Consider the following 12,411-nt stretch of genomic DNA (forward strand, 5'->3'; position numbering starts at 1 on the left):
CAAACTACCCCAATCCAGCCAAACTACCTAATCTAACCAAACTACCCAATTCAGCCAAAGTCCCCCAGTTCAGCCAAGCTCACCTAAACGATCCTATCAATCTGGTCCAATCCAATCTAACTCACCCCAAACAAAAACAGAGATAGCTGGAGAAACTCTGAAGGGCTGGCAGCAACTATGGAAAGAAAACAGAGTTAACATTCTGAGTCCAGTCACCCTTCTTCTGACTCACCTTATATTCCTGACTTGAATGAAGGGACAGACTGTCCTGTCAGCCAGATTTGCTGATGATACAAAGATGCGTAAAGAATGTGAGTTGTCAGGAGAATACTCACAAATAGTCACAGAGAGATTAAGTGTACAAAAATGTGGCAGCTGGAGTATAATCTGGAAATTGTGAGTTTGTCCAATTTGAGGTGGACAGTTGAGAAGCAGTGCATTATATAACCAAAGGAGACCACCGATACTCTGTCCATGTGAATACGTCTCACCCAATTCTATGAGCTCTTACCTTGGGCAGTAACCTGTTTTGCACAATATATTGAATGCCTTTTGGAAATCCAAATACACGACATTTACTGTACTGCTTCGACCGCAGTGGGGTCACAAGATTGGATGTTTAGGGTTGTAAACTCTGAAGCAGCAAAAGCAATGCTAACAGCCGAAAGGCTCCTTTAAATCCTCTCAATTTTTTTTCCCCTCATGATAGCCATGGTGCAATGAACAGATCCTTGAGGTAGGTTCCTGCTGGAAGGAAAGGCTGTGAAGAAGTTTAATTTGAATAAATATGAGGTTATTGCACTTTGGTGAGGCAAACTAGGGCAGGACTTATAAAATTAATGGTAGGGCTCTGGGATGTGTTGCTGATCAAAGAGATCTAGGGGTGCAGGTACATAGTTCCTTGAAAGTTGAGTCACAGGTAGACAGGCTATTGAAGAAGGCATTTGGTATGCTTGCCTTCATTGTTCAGTGCATTGAGTATAGGAGTTGGGACATCATATTGCAGCTGTACAGGACATTGGTTAGGCCACTTTTGGACTACTGCGTTCAATTCTGATCTCCCTGCTATGGGAAAGATTTTATTAAACTTGAAAGGGTTCAGAAAAGATTTACAAGGATGTTGCCAGGGTTGGAGGGTATGAGCTATAGGGAGGGGCTGAATAGGCTGGGGCTATTTTCCCTGGCGTTTCAGAGGCTGAAGGGTGACCTTATCGAGGTTTATAAAATCATGAGAGGCATGGATAGGATAAATAACTGGGGTCTTTTCCCCAGGGTGGGGGAGTCCAAAACTAGAGGGCACAGGCTTAAGATGAGAGGGGAAGGATTTAAAAGGGTCCTGAGGGTTAATATTTTCATGCAGAGGGTGGTGTGTGTATGGATTGAGCTGCCAGAGGAGGTAGAAGAGGTGGGTATAATTGGGGTATATGAATGGGAACAGTTTAGAGGAATATGGGCCAAATGCTGGCAAATGGGTCTAGATTTATTTAGGATATCTGTTTGGTTTGGATAGGTTGGACTGATGGGGTTGTTTCTGTGCTGTATGACTCCATGATTCAAATGAGTGCTCTGTTGAACACCTCTCACACCTAACTCAACTTTAACTACCCTTGCCACAATCAACAGCTCTCCCCAAATATTCCTTCTGGGATCACAGAAAGTCTACAGAATTAAAATGAGGACACACTGGCAAAAGGTTTGGGAAGTACTGATCTACTGGTTCACTTTGATCCACCCTGCTTGTTATATCCTCAAAGATCTCTAATAAATCCTCAAAAATCTCTAATAGATCTGTCAAATGCAACTTCCCTTTCACAAATCCATGCTGACTCTGAATTACATCATGGCCTGCTTTTACCTCCTTAATAATGGATCCTGTTGTTTCCCTGTGATAGATTCTAGACTGACTGAACTGTAGCTTCCCATATTTCTGTCTCCTTCCTTTCTTGAATAAAGATTTATTATAACCCTGCCTAAGGCTGCCAAGTTTCTGATGTAACTTTGCTAGTAGGGACTAGTAGTTTTTTTCAAAAATTGGATAAAACATGAGATCCAGGAGACCTACCGAGAAAATAAAGCGACAAGATTCCACAGTTTCAAACAAACAACATTAAATGTAACTCTGCAGTGCTAGAACAGTAACTAAATCAACAATATGTGTACAACTTATTTCTAACCCTCATCACCCTCAGAGAGAAAATTTCATCTCATCTTTGTTTTAAATGGGGGACTCCTTATTTTCAAACAGTGATCCCTAATTCTAGATTTGGTCTCCACACCCACCCTGTCATGACACCACAAGGTTGTACAGGTTTTAATCAAACCACAACTTCCCTCATCACAAGATCAATGACCTTTCCACTTTCTGAACTCCCCAGGGCTTCTTCTGAGTCCTGACTCTAGTATTTAGCTTGCTTCATTTTTGGATAAACATATGGATGATAATGGAATAGTGTAGGTTAGATGGGCTTCAGATTGGTTTCACAGGTCGGCGCAACATCGAGGGCTGAAGGGCCTGTACTGCGCTGTAATGTTCTATGTTCTATGTTCTAATTCCTAGGATTTCTTTCTGAATTCTTTGATTTATTTGTCAGAACTGGGCGTTGCTGGCTGGGCCAGCATTTATTGTCCATCCCTAGTTGCCTTTGAGAAGGTGGTGGTGAGCTGTCTTCTTGAACCACTGTAATCTGCTAGTCTAATGACAAGTATTGTCATAAAAACTCACCCAGCTCACTAATGTCCTTTAGGGAAGGATATCTGCTGTTCTTGCCCAGTCTAGAGCACATGTGACTCCAGACCTACAGTAAAATGACTGACTTTTACCTGTCCACTGAAGTGGCTTAGACAGCTAAATAGTTGAAGGGAAATTAGGGATGTGCAAACAAAAAACCATCCTTGCCAGCAATGTCCCTATCCCATGTAGGTGCTTTGGTTTGGATGGAGTGGTGGGTTGGGTGCAGTGAGTTGGAGTTGAGTGGGGTGGGTTGACTGGGATAGCATTTCTGAGACTGCGATGAGTTTGACAGGGAGATATTAATTCTCGTAATATTTTCTGTTTCCAGGTTTTAACAGCATTGCTGCAGCTCGCGTGTTTTGCAAGTTAATGCAGCGCCTGGGGTTTGATCGGTTCTACGTGCAGGGAGGAGACTGGGGCTCTCTGATTGCCACTAACATGGCCCAGATGAAGCCACAGTAAGTCTTCCAGTTAACAAAAAAGACATTACTCATCTCCCACTTAGTCGGGGAAAGGAAGTGGCTGGGAGGGTGGGGGATGGAGTTTGTGATGGGAGAGGAGTGTATGCCCAAAAAGACAGAAGGAGAACAGTCAGAGAGGGGCCAGGCTGGGAATGAGTGTTGGGGAGGGGAGGTGTAGGGTGGGGTGGGAGAAGGTGTCATGGGCGTTGGAGAGGGTAAGGGCTCGAGAGAAAGGCGTTGGAGGTGGGAATGGGGGGGTGCAAAAAGAGGGTGGCAGAAGGGAAAGTGTAAGGTGGGGTTGGGGGAAGGTTGGGATGGAGGGAGGGAAGGTGATGAGTGAGTGGAGAGTGAAGAAGGGAGTGGGGTGCCAGGGAGAGAGAGGGGACAGGGAATGAAGAAGGAAAACTTTTGAGCTCTGCCTTGCTGCTCTGCACTGGGTGTAATGGTGCATTGCTACTGCTGAGGGTACAGTAGGGTAAAGTGGGTGGGTAGAGGGTGCTTCTGGGGTGGGTAGAGGGTCCCCAGTGTGTAGAAGTTGCCCACCCCCACCTTGATGGACAGAGGTTGCTCCCCAGCAGGTGATCCTTCTGTGCATATTGTTGCTGTCCTTACCAACCTGTCTGCTCCCTCTCACTACAGGAATGTGAAAGGAATACACTTGAATTTCTTCCCCAATGCCAGGATGGGACTGAAGATACTTCCCTCCCTCTTACTCGGGCAGTATGCTCCATCGCTGGTTGGATTCACCCAGACTGACGTTGAACGGATGTATCCGTTTGTTAAAAAGAATGTCTATGATTTGCTGAAGGAATCTGGCTACATGCACATTCAGGGCACAAAACCCGACTCCCCAGGTAGGTGTTCAAAACTGACGGAAACCAAGGATTAATCAGTCAGCATTGAATCAAGGGGGGGGACAGTGTATACAGGACATTGCTCCTCAGGCGTGAGTGACAGACTGGAGACTCATTGAGAGGTTCGGGGGTTTAACATCTTGGATAATAGATACCTGGGAGTGAGTTAGAATCTGAAATTGAGTTACAGACTGGAAGCTAATTGACGATTTCAGCAGTTATATACCCAGGATAACTGATACCTGAGCATGAGTTAGAGGCTGAATTCTAATTTGAGAAGTTCAGTAGTTACATATCCAGGATAACTAATACCTGGGAGTGAGTTATAGACTGTATTATAACTGAGAGATTCAGCAGTTATTTATCTAGGATAACAGATTGTCAGGAGATTTGGCAACATAATCCTCTCAGTGTTGATATTTACCAGGCTGCGCACTGAATGACTCCCCTGTGGGTTTGGCTGCTTACATACTGGAAAAGTTTTCAACCTGGACCAACAAGGATTTCCGGGATCTTGAAGATGGAGGACTGACGAGGTGGGAAGTTCAAAAATTCTCAGCTCTTATTTCTCCCTCCACAGCTTCCAGGCCTGGCAGTGCTCTGAAATCTACATGTTTACACTAAAGTCAATAAGTGATAACGAACAGAATACCTGACTGACACAGCATCGACCTCCCCAATGGTTAATTGCTCTGTTAGTGTGGTACTGAGTCACACAGAGCAGCAAGATCCCAGCTCTCAGCAGTCAGGACCCAATCGCATGGGAGGGAGAATCTTCCCAGCTCAAATCAGTTTGTTTGTAGCACATCAAAGTAATGGTGAGAGATTGGGAGGCCATGAAAGTTAAGGGACGTGTCAATGTTCAAAATGCTAAAGTACTCTTAACTTTCAAACAACTCCAATTTACTTACTTTCAATATTGAACATGAACTAAACTCCCATTAGTCCTGATAATATCATACACAATCATTCCTCCCAGTTGATCTCTGAGTGAGGAGAACTGTCTTTACTTGAGTGATGTTGGATGATTGAAATACTTTGTTACAGGTGATGATTGAGGCTCAGGATTAGAGACACAGGGGTACTGGGCTCCAGGTAAAGCAGGTTCATTTTGAATAGGTTCAGTGAAAAGAATGGTGTCTTCCCGTAGTTCTATGCAAATAATTCCTAATTATTACTGAGGCATTGTGTGTGTGTGTGTGTGTGTGTGTGTGGATACGATTGGATTTGATAGTCCAATAGGCTGCTGAATTAGCAGATGCGTTGTTAATCTGGCTGTTACTGTGAGAGTGAGGGATCGTTGAGCTCTGGAGTGTTTCCTCTTAATTAAGCGTACAAGAAAACGTTAGCCAAAAATATAAAAAGTAGGCAGGAAAAGTTTCTATGAATATTTATAGAAGAAAAGTTTTGGTCTTATTGATAGACTGGAGAATTAACAATGGAAAAGAAGGAAATGACAGACGAACTGAACAGGTATTTTGCAACAGAGATAGTAGGAACTGCAGATGCTGGAGAATCTGAGATAACAAGTTGTAGAGCTGGATGAACACAGCAGGCCAAGCAGCATCATAGGAACAGGAAGGCTGACATTTCGGGCCTAGACCCTTCATCAGAAATGGGGGAGGGGAAGGGGGTTCTGAAATAAATAGGGAGAGAGGGGGAGGCGGATAGAAGATGGATAGAGGAGAAGATAGGTGGAGAGGAAACAGACAGGTCAAAGAGGCGGGGATGGAGCCAGTAAAGGTGAGTGTAAGTGGGGAGGTAGGGAGGAGATAGGTCAGTCCAGGGAGGACGAACAGGTCAAAGGGGCGGGATGAGGTTAGTAGATAGGAAATGGGAGTGTGGCTTGAGATGGGAGGAGGGGATAGGTGGGAGGAAGAACAGGTTAGGGAGACAGGTCAAGGGGGCGGGATAAGGTTAGTAGGTAGGAAATGGGGGTGTGGCTTGAAGTGGGAGGAGGGGATAGGTGGGAGGAAGAACAGGTTCTCCCTACCTACGTCTGTGACACCATCCACGCCCTCCACCTCCTCCAGAACTTCCAATTCCCCGGTCCCCAACACCTCATCTTTACCATGGACGTCCAGTCCCTATACACCTGCATTCCCCATACAGATGGCCTACAGGCCCTCTGCTTCTTCCTGTCCCGCAGGCCCGACCAGTCCCCCTCCACTGACACCCTCATCAGCTTAGCCGAACTCATCCTCACCCTCAACAACTTCTCTTTCAATTCCTTCCACTTCCTACAGACAAAGGGGATGGCCATGGGTACCAGCATGGGCCCAAACTATGCCTGCCTCTTTGTAGGTTACGTGGAACAATCCCTCTTCCGTACCTACACTGGCCCTAAACCCGACCTCTTCCTCCGTTACGTTGATGACAGTATCGGCGCCGCCTCGTGCTCCCACGAGGAGCTCGAGCAGTTCATCCACTTCACCAACACCTTCCACCCCAACCTTAAGTTCACCTGGACCATCTCTAACACCTCTCTCACCTTCCTGGACCTCTCTGTCTCCGTCTCAGGCAACCACCTCGAAACCGATATCCATTTCAAGCCCACCGACTCCCATAGCTACCTAGAATACACCTCCTCCCACCCACCTTCCTGCAAAAATGCCATCCCCTATTCCCAAATCCTTCACCTCCGCCACATCTGCTCCCAGGATGAGGCATTCCACTCCCGTACATCTCAGATATCCTCGTTTTTCAAGGACCGCAACTTCCCCCCCTCGGTGGTCGAGAACGCCCTCCACCGTGTCTCCCGCATTTCCCTCAACTCATCCCTCACACCCCGTCCCCGCAATAACAACCAAAAAAGAATCCCCCTCGTCCTCACGTACCACCCCACCAACCTCCGGATCCAACGCATCATCCTCCGACACTTGCGCCATCTGCAATCCGACCCCGCCACCAAAGACATTTTTCCCTCCCCACCCTTATCTGCTTTCCGGAGGGACCACTCTCTCCGTGACTCTCTTGTCCGCCCCACACTCCCCTCCAGCCCAACCACACCCGGCACTTTTCCCTGCAACCGCAGGAAGTGCGACACCTGCCCCCACACCTCCTCCCTCACCCCCATCCCAGGCCCCAAGAAGACTTTCCACATCAAGCAGATGTTCACCTGCACATCTGCTAATGTGATATACTGCATCCGCTGTACCCGTTGTGGCCTCCTCTACATCGGGGAAACCAAGCGGAGGCTTGGGGACCGCTTTGCAGAACACCTACGCTCGGTTCGCACTAAACAACTGCAGCTCCCAGTCGCGAACCATTTCAACTCCCCCTCTCATTCCTCAGACGACATGTCCATCCTGGGCCTCCTGCAGTGCCACAACGATGCCACCTGAAGGTTGCGGGAACAGCAACTCATATTCCGCTTGGGAACCCTGCAGCCCAATTGTATCAATGTGGATTTCACAAGCTTCAAAATCTCCCCTCCCCCTACTGCATCCCAAAACCAGCCCAGCTCGTCCCTGCCTCCCTAACCTGTTCTTCCTCCCACCTATCCCCTCCTCCCACCACAAGCCACACCCCCATCTCCTACCTACCATCCCTTCTCGCCCCCTTGACCTGTCCATCCTCCCTGGACTGACATTTCTCCTCCCTACCTCCCCACCTACACTCACCTTTACTGGCTCCATCCCCGCCTCTTTGACCTGTCTGTTTCCTCTCCACATATCTTCTCCTCTATCCATCTTCTATCCGCCTCCCCCTCTCTCCCTATTTATTTCAGAAACCCCTTCCCCTCCCCCATTTCTGATGAAGGGTCTCGGCCTGAAACGTCAGCCTTCCTGTTCCTATGATGCTGCTTGGCCTGCTGTGTTCATCCAGCTCTACACCTTGTTATCTCAGGTATTTTGCAACACTCTTCACTATTGAGGATACAAGTAACATCCCAGAAGCTACAATAAAATCAGGAAATGGAAGGGAGGGAGGATCTCAGCAAAACCATCGGAGGAGTTGTACTGAGTAATATGGAGCTGTGGGCTGGTAACTGCCCAGTCCTGATCAACCTCATCCCGGGGTGTTAAAAGAAGAGGCCAGTGAGACAGTTCATCCTTCGGTTAGAATTTTTCAAAACTCCCTAGATGTGAGAAGGTTCTATTAGTTTGGAAAACAGTGAATGTGACTCCTTTGGTTAAAATTGTAGGGAGACAGAAAACAGGAAACAGGTGTCATGACCTGAAGCCTCAGAAACGACAGAAAGACATGGTGTTGTATGCTGTTAGAAGTGTCTAATATGACTAATCATGCTGAGGGTGACAGGGTCAGAAGGAAGTGGGAGAGAACAGACAGCAACAGCAGCATCAGCCCTGGCCATCACCAAATCTTTCAACGTAGATTGATTAAGGGAAGACCGTGTTTAACAATTAGATTGAGTTTTTCGAGGAGATAACCAGGAAAGTTGATGAGGGAATATATTTGATTGTAGAATCAGAAGGTACAGAAGAGGCCCTTAGGCCCATTAAGTCTGTACCATCATGATGTGGTCTATAAGGACATTTGCAAGGCTTTTGACAAGGTGCCTTACTACAGCCTGGTCAAGAAAGTAGGATCCCACAGGATCCAAGGCAAAGTGGCACTCTGGATCCAAAGTTGGCTGACAGGCAGGAAGCAGAGGGTGACGGTAGAGGAATGTTTCTGTAATTTATAGTTTGCTTCCAGTGAGGTTCTGCAGGACCTGCAGTGCTGGACCTTTGCTGTTCATGGTGGACATTAATGATTCAGATTAAAATGGAGGAGGTATGCTGTAGAAGTTCACAGATGACACAAAAGTTGGTCGGGTGATAAACATTGAGGAGGATAGCCATAAACAGCAGGAGAATATCAACAGACTGAATAGGTGGGGAGGGCAGCGATAAATAGAATTCAACCCAGAAATGTATCATTATCCCCAGTAATGATCTCTCAGAGTGTTTGATGGGGAAAGTCCATTGCTATGTATTAAGTTCTATTTTTGTCTTTTGGATCTTTCACTCCCCAATTATAGGAAATTCTCTCTGGATGAACTTCTGACCAATGTGATGATCTACTGGGTGTCAGGCTCCATCACCTCCTCCATGCGCCTGTACAAAGAGAACCTAGGAGCTGATTTCCAGAACCGGGTTGATGCCAAGTGAGTGCTGAGACCATCTGCCTGAATGTAACTGTGTGACACCATCACTGCTTCAGGCTCAATAAGTAATGCTATAATGACACCGTGCCTCCAACCAACACACCATTTCATACAGTGACCAATCACTGAGGATTCATGGAAACACAAACAAACAGTGAGCACCTGGAGATCTGCAAAGAAGCATGTTATTCAGGCGCATTTAAGGAGCACATCTGAGTTTGGCACAGTATAGAGAAAGCTTTACTCTGTACCTCAACCTCTGCTGTACCTGTCCTGAGAGTGTTTGATGGAGACAGTGCAGATAGAGCTTTACTCTGTATCTAACCCCATGCTGTCCCTGCCCTGAATGTTTTTGATGGGATAGTGTAGGGGGTGCTTTCCTCTCTGTCTCACCCCTTGCCAACACAATCCTGGGAATGTTTGATGGGACAGTGTGGAGGATGCTGTAATTTCGTCAGTAACTCTATGCATCTCTTTACCTGTCTTTCTTCCTCTAAAATGTCCTTATGACCTCTCTCTTTGACAAGGTTTGGTCATCTGCAGTGATTTCCCCCCATTGCTCACTGTCAAATTCTCTCCAATGATGCTCCTTTGAGATGCATTGGGATGTTAAAGGTGCTGTATAAAAGGGAGTTGTTGGTTTCTCTCAGCTTGTCTCTCTATCCCTGTGGCTGTGATGAGGCCAGGATCACTTGGAAACCTGATTTTCTTATTCTTGTCTTTTTCCTTTTCTTCTTCCAGGGTTGGAGTTTATGTTCCCGCGGGAATGGCTGCATTTCCCAATGAGTTGATGCACATCCCATTGGTCTGGGCCAGGCAGAAGTACAAGAAGATTATGACCTTCTCATACATGTCTCGTGGGGGGCATTTTGCAGCCTTTGAGGAGCCAGATCTATTGGCTGAGGATCTCCGGAATTTTGTCCAAACTGTGGAAAAGAGTGCCTGAGCATTCCAGTTCCTATGGTGTTTGAGAATCTGGTTCCCATATGATAGCTCTTTAGTTTCCAATCTCTGTCTGATAATTAATGCTGGAACTTTCTCTCACATTCGCAAGCTGATGAAAATCGTATCAGTGTTGTTGGAAAATTCATTACATTCTGTTTGACTAATGAATCTGCCATCTGTTTCAACTGGGAGATCCTATTTTTTGATTCCTGTGTATTAATTCAATGACAAATCAAAAAATAAAATAGAAACATTCCTGATGTTATGATTTTGATAGGAGTGTGCTGGGAGACAAGATCCACCTCTCTGTTAGTTGTACCAAAAGGGTGGTATATCAGAAGATTGAACAGAATATTAAAGCAGTAAAGAATGACCAAAAGATTAATAAAAAGGAAAACATTTATAGTACAAGAGAAGGTTAGCCAAAAATATAAAAAAAAGTAGGAGAAGTTTCTATAAATATTTATAGGAGCATTGTTGATCTTTTTGATAGACTGAAGAATTAATGATGGAAAAGAAGGTAATGACAGACGAACTGAATGGGTATTTTGCAATAGTCTTCACTACTGGGGTTACGAGTAAAATTCCAGAAGCAGGAATAAATCAGGAAATGGAAGGGAGGGAGGAACTCAGGAAAATCACCAGAGGAGTTGTACTAAGTAACATGGAGCTGTGGGCTGATAACTGCCCAGTCTGTACCTGACATATGCTTTCTTCTTTTTCTTTATCAAACTCTTGATATCCCTTGACATCCAGGGTTCCCAGAATTTGCTGTCTTTGCCCTTCATTATTTGAGGAACACACTGTCCCTCTACGCTCACTTTACTATTTTTAAAAGACTCCCACTTTCCAAATGTAAACGTACCTGCTAGTAACTGCTCCCAGTCCATGTTTACCAGATCCTATCTAATGATATTGAAGTTAATCTTCCCCCCCTTTAGACATTTAACATCTGGAATATCTTTATGCCTTACCATAATAATGTTGAAACTTACAGAGTTATGGCCACTATCCCACTGAAACTGTGGCCACTTGACCGGTTTCATTCCCTTGAATTATTCCCCATCTCTAGTCGGACTATTTATGAACGGACAACAAAAGCTCTCCTGGATACACTTTAAAAATTCCACCCGATCTAATCCTTTCACACTAAGGTGATCCCAGTTAATGTTGGGAAAGTTGAAATCCCCTCCAATTTATGACCCTGTTTCCCTCACACCTTTCTGTGATTTGTCTACATATCTGCTCCTCCCTCTCCCTCTGTCTGTTGGGAGACCTGTCCTATAATTCCAGCAAAGTGATTGTCCCGTTTTTATTTCGAAACTCTACCGAAATGGCCTCATTTGAAGAGCCTTCTAAGACATTCATCCTCACTACTGCAATGATTGTCTCCTTTATCAATAATGGAATGCTCCACCTTTCTTACAGACCCCCCAACCATGACTGAAACTTCTAATCCCTGGAATGTTGAGCTGCCAGTCCTGCCCTTCCTTCAACTATTTCTCAATGATTGCAACAATGTCACTTTCTCATGTGCTGATCAATGCTCTTTAAGTTCATCTGCCTTCTCAGGCAGGCTCCTTGCATTTGAATATATAAAATTTAGCTTTCTAGTCCCCCTATCCTGCCCATGTCTTCTCCACCTACTGGATTGTTCTAGCATTTCAACACTCAGTGGTATGTGGGCACTGTAAGTAATTATTTTTCTATTCATTTGTGGGACATGGGCATCGCTGGCTGGCCAACATTTCTTGCCCATCCCTAGTTGCCCTTGAGAAGGTGGTGGTGAGCTGCCTTCTTGAATCACTGCAATCCTCCTGCTGTGGGTTGACCCACAATGCCAGTAGGGAGGGAATTCTAGGATTTTGACCCAGCTACAGTGAAGGAATGGCAATATATTTCCAAATCAGGATGGTGAATGGCATAATCATAGTCAATTGTATAATCTTTTCATCTTTTAATTATAAATTCTGTGTCTTGATGTTTCCCTTCTCATTACATTTGAGGAAGGGGCAGTGCTGCGAATGTGTGTGTGTTCAAATAAACCTGTTGGACCATAACCTGGTGTCATGTGATTTTTGATCTTGTCCAACCCAGTCCAACACCGGCACCTCCACATCTGAGCCCTGTACTCCATATACCAGGCCTTATTATTCACATAGATAGTAGGAACTGCAGATACTGGAGAATCTGAGATGACAAGGTGTAGAGCTGGATGAACACAGCAGGCCAAGCAGCATCAGAGGAGCAGGAAGGCTGGCGTTTCGGGCCTAGAAGGGTCTAGGCCCGAAACGTCAGCCTTCCTGC

The 12,411-nt window shown here is 45.7% G+C and overlaps 1 protein-coding gene across 1 annotated transcript in view; it reads left to right on the forward strand.

The window, feature by feature from the left end:
- Positions 1–12,164, forward strand: part of LOC109925374 (epoxide hydrolase 1) — a 14,000-nt gene extending 1,836 nt beyond the window's left edge. The window contains exons 4-8 of the mRNA XM_048596732.1: positions 3,060–3,189; positions 3,832–4,046; positions 4,474–4,582; positions 9,034–9,159; positions 9,901–12,164. Of these exons, the coding sequence (XP_048452689.1) occupies positions 3,060–3,189; positions 3,832–4,046; positions 4,474–4,582; positions 9,034–9,159; positions 9,901–10,105 (785 nt within the window). The 3' untranslated portion in view covers positions 10,106–12,164. The remainder of the gene's footprint in view (positions 1–3,059; positions 3,190–3,831; positions 4,047–4,473; positions 4,583–9,033; positions 9,160–9,900) is intronic.
- The last annotated feature ends 247 nt before the right edge of the window (positions 12,165–12,411 follow it).

This window comes from Rhincodon typus, chromosome 5 (genome assembly GCF_021869965.1).
Source record: "Rhincodon typus isolate 14 chromosome 5, sRhiTyp1.1, whole genome shotgun sequence".
In the NCBI taxonomy this organism is placed as follows: Eukaryota; Metazoa; Chordata; class Chondrichthyes; order Orectolobiformes; family Rhincodontidae; genus Rhincodon; species Rhincodon typus.